The sequence below is a fragment of the Octodon degus genome, unplaced genomic scaffold (assembly GCF_000260255.1).
Source record: "Octodon degus isolate 3935 unplaced genomic scaffold, OctDeg1.0 scaffold00479, whole genome shotgun sequence".
Classification (NCBI taxonomy): Eukaryota; Metazoa; Chordata; class Mammalia; order Rodentia; family Octodontidae; genus Octodon; species Octodon degus.
The window spans coordinates 162,587-172,442 of NW_004525055.1; the positions used below are offsets into that span (position 1 = coordinate 162,587).

The 9,856-nt window shown below is 37.1% G+C and overlaps 1 protein-coding gene across 1 annotated transcript in view; it reads right to left on the reverse strand.

The window, feature by feature from the left end:
- LOC101570676 (cytochrome P450 3A8-like) overlaps positions 1-5,579 on the reverse strand; it is a 76,584-nt gene extending 71,005 nt beyond the window's left edge. Inside the window, exon 1 of the mRNA XM_023708703.1 lies at positions 5,384-5,579. Coding sequence (XP_023564471.1) covers positions 5,384-5,454 — 71 coding nt within the window. The 5' untranslated portion in view covers positions 5,455-5,579. The remainder of the gene's footprint in view (positions 1-5,383) is intronic.
- Between the last annotated feature and the right edge of the window lie 4,277 nt (positions 5,580-9,856).

The following is a 9,856-nucleotide window of genomic DNA, read 5'->3' on the forward strand; positions in this document are numbered from 1 at the left end:
AGAAGCTGTATTTGGAGACATGTTTAAAGGAACTTTTCATACTTGATGACTGTTCAAATATTGTAGGTACTTGAATTCAGCATAATATCCCAATATAGTGCAATACTCCATAATAGTAGTGGGTTATCAGAACTGGCAATTGTCTGAAGTTCTTGACTTGAGCCTTTTATAGCTCAGCATATTAATATGACATTACTTTTTATACCTTGTGGTTATATTTTTCTGATGGATGGTTAAGACCAAATATGTGTTTCTATTCCCACAGAAGAATTTACCTAAGTATTTGGCCTTCAGAACCTGTCTTCCAGGAAGAAACTGGTGGAAGTCATAATGCTATTCTTTCTCTAGAGTGATAGGTTCAGGCATATACTGGCCTGAGAAAAATGTAAACAACTGAGGGACACCCAAGTCTTTGTTAGGAGAAATGTTATGGATTTTAGCTATAGAGAACTCTATGTTACATAAAAGATATGGCAGGGAAGAATGAAACACCATGAACTCCATCTAAGGACTGTTTCTCCCTTCATTGAATCTCTGTCATCAGGTAATGCACCTCATGAGTACAATGACAGGAAGGATCATTTTTTATAAAGCTTAATCAAAAAATCATTAGCTTCTGATACATTGTTGGAAGTAAGCCCCCAAAATTGGCTTCACCTTTCTGAAGAAACAGTCTGATAATGAATTAAAGTGTGGCATCGTGCCCAGGTTACTTATCCCACAGTTTGGACAATGGGCCATAAGGCAGACTGAGTGTTTCTTCTGTTTATCAGCTTCATCCTGAGAAACTATTCTAACCCCAGGAAAATAAGAATGCTTAGAGTGAACTAGGACAAAATAAGGGCACAAGATCTAGATTTTCTATACATAAGCTTGTAGCAAAATAAACTCATCACTGGATCTCCTGACTTTGGGTATCTTTCTTTCAATTCTATCCTCACTAATCCTCTCTGCAAGGGCGGTAGTCCCACAGTTGGTGCCTGATCAGGAACCTCAGGCATTCATAGGGCTCAGGATTGAACCCTGGCAGCAGAGCGGCCTTGTGAGAGAATGCCAGGGGAAAAATTCATTAGGAGTAAAATTGGGCATATGCAGTCTCAGGAGCGGAAGCTCTCTGTAGATATCATCAGGGTTTTTCTTAAGTCCCAGGGGATCACAGTGACCTCACCACAAATTTCTTACTCTGTCTTCTCTTAGGAGTGTTGCCAGGGATTTCTGAAGAGGGCATGCTCACTCAATGAAGTACTCTGGCATAAAGTTGGAAAGGCCATTAAGGATTACTATAATACTCATAGACCCACAGGACACTAACACAGAACAAATTGGGAATCACACAGTTGAAATCAATGAATCAACAGCTTCTGAAATGAAGAAACAACTGCAAAAAGGTATAGAGGAACTCAGATTGAAAATGAAAAAAGAAATCCCTGAATTAATAGCATCTGCATTAAAGAATCAAATGCAGAAACATATGGAGGAAACGCAATGCCCATCCAGAACAAGTGCAGAGGACACTAGCTCAGCTGAAATATATGAATTCTGAATTCATAGCATCTAAAGTAAATAAGCAACAGCATAAAGTTATAGAGGAACTAGAGTGGAATAATTTTCTGAAATAAAAAAAGAATTCACTGAACTCATAGCACCTGAAGTAAAGAATCAACTACAGAAACATAGGGAGGAAACCCAATCTGAAAAACTCTGGCAGTAAAGAATTAATAGCTGCTTCTAAAGAAGACAACAATAAAAAAAATACAGGACATTAGAAAAATGACGAATTCTTTGAATGAGCAATACAGGAAGAAAATAGATCACATGAAGCAGAGTCAAAGAGATATACAGGAAATTAAAACATCAATCAAAAGCTTTCAAAACAATTTGAGTGAAAGTGAAGGCAGAGTTTCAGATCCTGAATGCTGGTACAGCTAGTGAAAAGGTAAGAAAAGATCCCTTAAAAACCAGGAGGATGCAGGAAAAAATAATTCATCACTTGCAAGAGGATGCAAACAACAACGTAAGACTAATAAGTATCAAGGAGAAAGAAGGAGTCAATACAAATTACATTTTAAAAAGTATAGGCAGAAGTAATAGCAGAAAACTTCCCAAATATGAGGATACAATCAGACATTCAGGTAATTGAAGCATACACAATGCCAAATAACCTCGAACAAATTAAAAACACATTGAGACACATAGTAGTCAAGACCCTAGAAATGCAGCACAAGAATATACTGAAATCTGCTAGAGAAAAGAAGCAAAGCACATTGAAAGGAAATCCTATCAGAATTATGGCCGACTACTCTTCACAAACCATAAAGGCAAGAAGAGCATGGAGCAGAGTACTTCAACTCCCCTTTGTAAACAAATTCCAGCCCAGACTACTATGCCCTGAAAAATTCTCTTTCAAGTTTGGTGCAGAAGTGAAATACTTCCATGACAAAGAACAATTAAAGAATTTCCTGATGGCAAAGCCAAACCTGCATAGGTTCCTGAAAGATGTTCTAGAGAGGGACCAAAATGATTAGAACTCCACGAATGAGATGAGAAGCAACCAACTAAAGAGGGCAAATAATTAAACACAGGAAAAAAAAGAGTAAAAACAACAAGTAAATAACATGTCAATCATAAGTCAATACCTCTCATTTATGACCATCAATGTAAATGGAAGCAATTTAATAATTAAGAGAAATAGACAGGTACAGTGGATTAGGAAACAAAATCCAACAATAAGCTGTATACAATAACCTCAATTTATCCCAAAATTTTATTGAGAAACAAATAGCAATGAGACAGTTTCAAACCAAATAAGTAGGACAACTTCAATAACTAATGCATTGCATACATTCTTCCTACTAGTTAATTGCTGTACAAGATACGGACATGATATTCTATTTGCAAACACTGTTAGAACAAGTCACTCTATTCATTAAGAGAATGTAACGATATACCTATTCTAACCATTTTGACTACACAGATACAAAATGGACATTCGTTTATATCCCCTTTTCTTGTTAAGTTCCGTTACTTGAATAATATAGGTGTGTTAACTCAGCAAAATATTCTAAAGCATCCTGTAGTCCATAATACTACTGGGTCTTCCACTTCAGTGGCAATGTCAGAAATTGTTGACCTGAGTCCCATACAGCTCAACATAGCATCATGAATTTACTTCATATATTTTGTTTTCATACATTTCTGCTGGATGGTTAAGACCAAGGTACAGCAGGACCTATGCAACAAGAGAGGTAACTTTTGGGTCTGATAAGATCAGTGAAATCCCCTCAGGATTTATCCTGAGATCCTGTACCACAGAGTGCAGAACCTTTGTCAGTGTCAGCCATGGGGATGTGTCACGACCATTGCTTGGCCAGTCTGCTCTCTGTGAAAGCCTGAGAGAATATTTTCTCTCCAGGTGACTCTCCTTAGGCACACTCTACATCATCAATCACTTTCCTCTTTGGCCCCATAATCTCCTTGATCAGAAAATTTGGGACACTACCGAGGTACATGACGTTACAGTACAAGTTCTCATATGTCCTGAATCTTAATTGACCTTGGAAGGCTAGGGCCAAAATGTTGGCTTTCCTTGTGGCCCTCCTTATATAAATTTGGTCTGCAAACTTAGGTTGTTAACCTTCCATAAGACAAGCTTATTGTTATTACCATACAACTTAGGCTGTTAAGCTTAACCTAACTATCTGTCTGAATATCAAACATCTTAGGCATAACATGGAACTGGTATTTTTCATCAAGTATTGATATGTTAAACTTTAAGTCACTAAAGAATATGATGAAAAAACATTTAAAAATTAGAATATATTTTAAAAATAGGCATAAAAATTATATAATTCTTATGTTTACATGTAAGTCCAAAAATCTAACCATATACAATCTTGAAGCAGGACAGTCCCACAACATTCCTATTCCTGTCTCTTGCCTTCATTCACCACCCCCTTCTTTTTGAACAATCATCTACCTGAGAGACATCATAGCAGCAACTGGCATGTCATGACAAGCAGCCCGTATTCAGAAGACCAGAATGACAGGCACTCCAAGCATGAACCTAATATTACTTCAGTGCAGTTGCTTAGTTCACAAGTGTCCAAATATATATGGTGTATGCCGTTCATCAAAGGGTTCAAGCATGCAATTAATGAAAAGAATATATACTTGTGTATTCAAATTGGCTAGGATAGATATATAGTTACATTCTCTTAATGAATAGAATGATTTGTTCTAATGGTGTTTGTAAATAGGATATCAAGTCCGCATCTTGTATAGCAATTAACCACTAAGAAGAATGTATGCAGTGTGTTAATTATTGAAACTGTCCTAGTGATTTGATTTGAAACTGTCTCATTGCTATTTGTTTATCAATAAAATTATGGCAAAAAGAAAGAATATATAGTTAGTCAGGTGGTGTTATGTTGAGTTGTAGGGAACACAGGTCAACCACTTCTGATGTTGCCAGTCAACCAGAAGACCCAATGATGTTATGGACTACTGGACTATTTTGGAATACAAAGCTGAGTTCACACACCTATGATATTTAAATGACAGAACTAAACAAAAAAAGGGTCTGCAGATGAATGACCATTTTGTATCTGTGTATTCAAATTGGTTAGGATAGATATATATAGCTACATTCTCTTAATAGAGTGAATAGAGGGATTTGTTCCAATAGTATTTGTAAATAGGCTATCGTATCTGCATCTTGTACAACAAATAACCACTAGGAAGACAGTATGCAATATGTTAATTATTGGAACTGTCCTACCAATTTGATTTGAAACTATCTCATCGCTATTTATTTCTCAATAAAAGTATGGGGAATAATTGGTGTATACCGTTCATCAAAGGGTTCAAGCATGCAATTAATGAAAAGAGGTGAGACAAACTTTTTTGTTCATTAATCGGGAGCTTTCAATAATTTCAATAGTCTCTTTGGAGACACCTTCAATAAATTGATTATTGCTTATAAGATAAAGTTTTTCAAATAAAAATTATATTAATGTTTTCTCTTCAAATTTTTTGGTACAAAACTAAATTAAGAAACAGTTTCTCACATGTGTATGCTAATTCCTTAGGTCTCCCAACAGACAGAATAAACAAGGCATAACTGGGTCAGATGCACATTAAATTGTGTGTCCTAGTATTTCTTAAGCTTTCAAATCAAGCAAGGTTCAACTGTCATACAGTGTCAGTTATTTCTAGGCTTCAGATGTGTTATTTTAGGTTCAAATTCAAGTCAATTGTATCACACTTGGCACAGTCTTGTTCATCTCTTTTTAACACCACAATAGAGAGATATGAGGAGGAAGCTCAAAACATCAGCATCAGGGTAATAAGAAAACAGAAAACAGGGGCATGGACAATTACTCACAGATAGAGAAGCAGGACAATGAGAGCCAGGAAAAACCAGGTTTCCATGGAAAATTTCCAGATCAGATCCATTGCAGATTTATTCAAACCTCCCCTTCAATTTTCAGGCAGGTAACTGAAGACCTCTGCCACTCACTCTAAATCAGTGAGGAAAGCAGGAATGTATATGGTCTGGGAAAGGAGGTGGGATATGACCTCCAGCCAGTAGGAGGGCCTCCTTGTAACGCCTGATTTGGAGAAGTCCAGTGCCCATTCCAGCTTGGCAAGTGATAATAAAACAAGTACATCTATTTTTTATCTCCTTCATTGTAGTCTATGGGAAAATCAATCATCCAAAGTTCAGAGTATTCATTCTCATTGGAATCTGTAATAAATCTGAGAGGATCAAATATTTTCCAAACTGCCCTTATCTCCCTTGTTATCCTCATTTTGAAATATTTACTTTTAGTCCTTTTAAACAAGTTTGTTCTACAGATCTTTATCCACATAATTTCTTCACCCTATATTCTCCTGAGCCCAATTCTAGATTCCTCGCCACATTTCACTTTGGGTCAAAAGCAGAGCTACTGGTTTTCTCTCACCATTTGCTTGCATCAAATCAAATTGTTTCTTCCTCTGGCCAAATTCTATCTCCCTCACATACTTATATTGTCCTCTCCACTTAATTCCACTATTTCTTGTTTCCATTTACTTTATTTCTCTGTACATGAGATTACCAATAAAACAAAACAGTTATTCTTCACTGATATGGCCCTAGGAGAATACTCTATAGAGATTGAGCAACCAAGGAGTTTGGTTTTCTTGAGCTGGGTGAGCATACTAGTATCTCCATGTGCTGTCTTTGTAAGCTCTGGTGGACAACAACATCTTCATGTATTGTTAAAACCACATAGTATAAGGCCTGTAGGTCAGTCACCTACATGACAAATTCAGTCTGATGACAACAGGTTAGCTTATGGGAGAAAAGAAATGGATAAGGAGGAATTGAGATCTACAACAAGCTGAATCAATTCTTGTTGCTTTTCCACAGTTCCACTACAGGAACTGACATAGTAACATAGACAGATTATTCAAAAAAAAGGCCCCCAACTCTCAGGAATCCACATTTTCACAACCAGGAATATGAATAGAGAAGAAGACCATACAAACAACCTGAATGGACAGATTCACCCCAACACAATGCTACTAATGACACTGTACACACCAGGTCACATGTACAACAGAGTGCTCAATCTCTATAAGGATATGTGCACTTTTACTCTGTGAAGGTGGTAGTCCAAGGAGATTGATCTTGGCTTCTCTGTAAATGTTGGAGAACATAAATGGATATAAAAATGGGTTGGCAGCTGTACCAATCTACATGTCCACTAACAGTGGAGAAGAGTTGCTTTGTCCCCACAGTCTCTCAGGCATTTGTTATTAGTTGATTTCTTTATGATAGCCATTCTTTCCAGAGTGAGATGGTATCTCAATGATGTTTTAATTTGCATTTCACAAATGGTCACTGCTGTGCAATATATTTTCATGTATTTATTTACCACTTGCATTTATTTCTCTGAGAAATGTGTATTCATCTCAGATGACTTTCTTTGGATTTAATCTTTAAATTGTAGAGGTGCAATAATTTAGGTCTTTATATACTCTAGATAGGAGACCTGCGTCTGAGAGATTATTGGTAAAGATTTTTTTTCCCATTTGTGGATTGTGTTTTCACTCTGTTGGTGACTTCTTTTGACATGCAGAAATTTCTCAACAAGTTGCAACATAGCTAATCATTCTTTGACGTAATTCCCATGCAGATTGATTTTTATTCAGGAACTGTCTGCATAGCTCTATATCTTCAATATTTTCACCAACTTTATCTTTCAGAAGATTTACTGTTTTTATTTTAATGTTTATATCTTTAATCAACTTTATTTTAGTGCATGGTTATAGATCCAGGACTAGTTTTGGGTTTCAGCATGCACAGTAAGTTTTTCCAGCACCAATTGTTAAAGAGGCTATCTTTCTTCCAGTGAACATATTTGGCCTCTTTGTCAAAGATAAGATGGCTGTGTACATTTTTATTGCATCTGCATCTCCTTTTTTTTTAAGGAGAAAAAGTTTATTTGGCCTACAATTTATAGAGGTTCCAGCCCACGGTTGGTTGTCTCCAAGGCAGGGTGATGTGGCAAAAGTGCATTGCAAAGGAGAAACTATTCATGGCAGACAGAAAACAACAAAACCAAACAAGGAAACTTGGCAGCCTCTTTCTACCCCATTTAAATTTTATCTATGACACCAGTCTTCGGTGACAAACCCATAAGTTGACTGTTTAGTAATAATCCACACTTAATCAAAAATACACTTAATCCTAGCATTCCACTGTAGATCAATCCCTGCATCACACTTTCTAGATCCAGCTACCTCTGAAAAGCCCTACCTGTGACTGCATGAGACTTTGGGGTTACATATAGACAAAAATCACAACATTCTGCCCCTGAATTTCAAAGGAGTCATGAACATCCCTTTAGTCCATCTTTAGATTTAGCATTTAGTCTTTCTCCAAAAGTTGTAAAGTTTAGCACTTAATCTGTAAAAGTTGCTGAAGTCTTAACAGTTTCATCATTGCTGAAAAGTCAAAGTCCAATGTTTCCTCTGAGATTTAAGGCAAACTTGGGCTTTGTAAAAATGGAAAAAAAGTCATGGCAAAAGACAAACATTACCACTTCAAAAGTTACACATGATGTAGATATAGAAAAGAATAGGATTAAATCAAATGGAAAATCCAGCAGAGAAAACATTAAATCTTGTAGCTCCATGTACAGCATCTGAGGAAATTTGTGACAAGACACAAACTGAAGGACTTGTGTGGTCCCATCTCTGTGCCACTACCAATCGTTGTAGCTCCCACACCTGTTATTTTGTGCTGTCATGCTCCTTCTTTGAGGTTTTCCTTCAATGATCCATATTTCTGGATTCTTCAGACTTCTGGGGTATCCACTGCATCTTTGGCTTGCCACTCAGTAGCACACACTCCCCTCACATGAACACAGGATGTGACTGCACAGACCTTCTGAAATGTGTGCAAAAGCTTTCTATTCTTCATGTGTCTGAAATATGGATGATGTGAGGTTCTGCCACCAAATGGATCCGTAGCCATGCTTCTTTATTTGTTGGATGTGGAAGTCAAATGCCTAGGTACCGAACACTCTAAACTTCATCAAAAGGAACCAACTCTCTAGACCACTGACATTAAAAATCCTGGTACTCTGGGGATGCCTTTTTGTAAAGCAAAGTGTTTGCCTATTGCAGCTATTAATTTGAAAGTTTGAAGTCCTGATTCTTGTGCTATCTTCTGGCCATCTTCTGTGTTGTCTTCTGAGATACTTGGCTCTTTTTTTGCCACTATTTCACCAACCAATATCTCCTCTGTTCCTTGTGTTCTGGAGGTAGCTTTCCTAAAGTTTCCATTCAGATGAAATATAAAACATTTTATTTATTTTTAATAATTTTATTGAGAAATAAATAGCAATGAGACAGTTACAAAACCGATTAATAGAACAGTTTTAATAATTGATACATTACATGTTGTTGTCTTCTTAGTGTTATTCATAGCAAAAGATGCAGATGTAATATCCTGTCCAAATGCTATTAGTACAAAAATTTTTTCTCATTTGATTAAGAGAAAGTAGCTGTATATCTATTCTAACTATTTTATATATACAGATACAATATATTCCTTCATCTATATCCCTTTTTTGTTAAGTTTTGTCAGATATTGATATTCCATTACCATTTAAATATTTTAGGTGCATGAATTCAACAAACTATTCCAATACAGTTCAGTAGTCCATAATAGTGGTGGGTTATTCGTAGAAATGGCAATGTCAGAAGTTCTTCACTATTCAGCATATTAATATGGCTTTACTTTTTATACCTAAGTTTTATACTTTTCTGCTGGATGGTTAAGACCAAGATAAAGCAACACTTGTATAACCAGAAATGTAACTGTTGTATCTGACAAGGTCAGTCAAATTCCCTCAGGAATTACCCTGAAAGAGTGTGCCGCAGTTTGTAGATCCTTCATTAGTCTCAGTCATGTGGATGAGTCACAGCCCTTAGTTGACGAATTTGCTCTCTCTGAAAGCCTGAGAGAAATTTTTCCCTACATCTGATTCTCTTTAGGCACACTCTATATCGTTGGTCACTTTTCTCTGTGACCCCATAATCTCCTTGATCACTAAATTTGGGACACAACTGAGTTACAGGATGTTAAAGTACAAGTGCTACTATATCCTGAGTCCACACTGACCTTGAAAGGCTCACACCGGAGACGACCCAGGCCGCGGGGTCCTGAACAGACCCAGAGCGCAGGCCTGGTGAGTGAGTGAGACGACCCAGGCTGCGGGATCACGCACAGACCCAGAGCGCAGGTCCAGCCAGTGAGTGACAGGACCTGGGGCCCTCCGGATCCTGAATAGACCCAGATCGC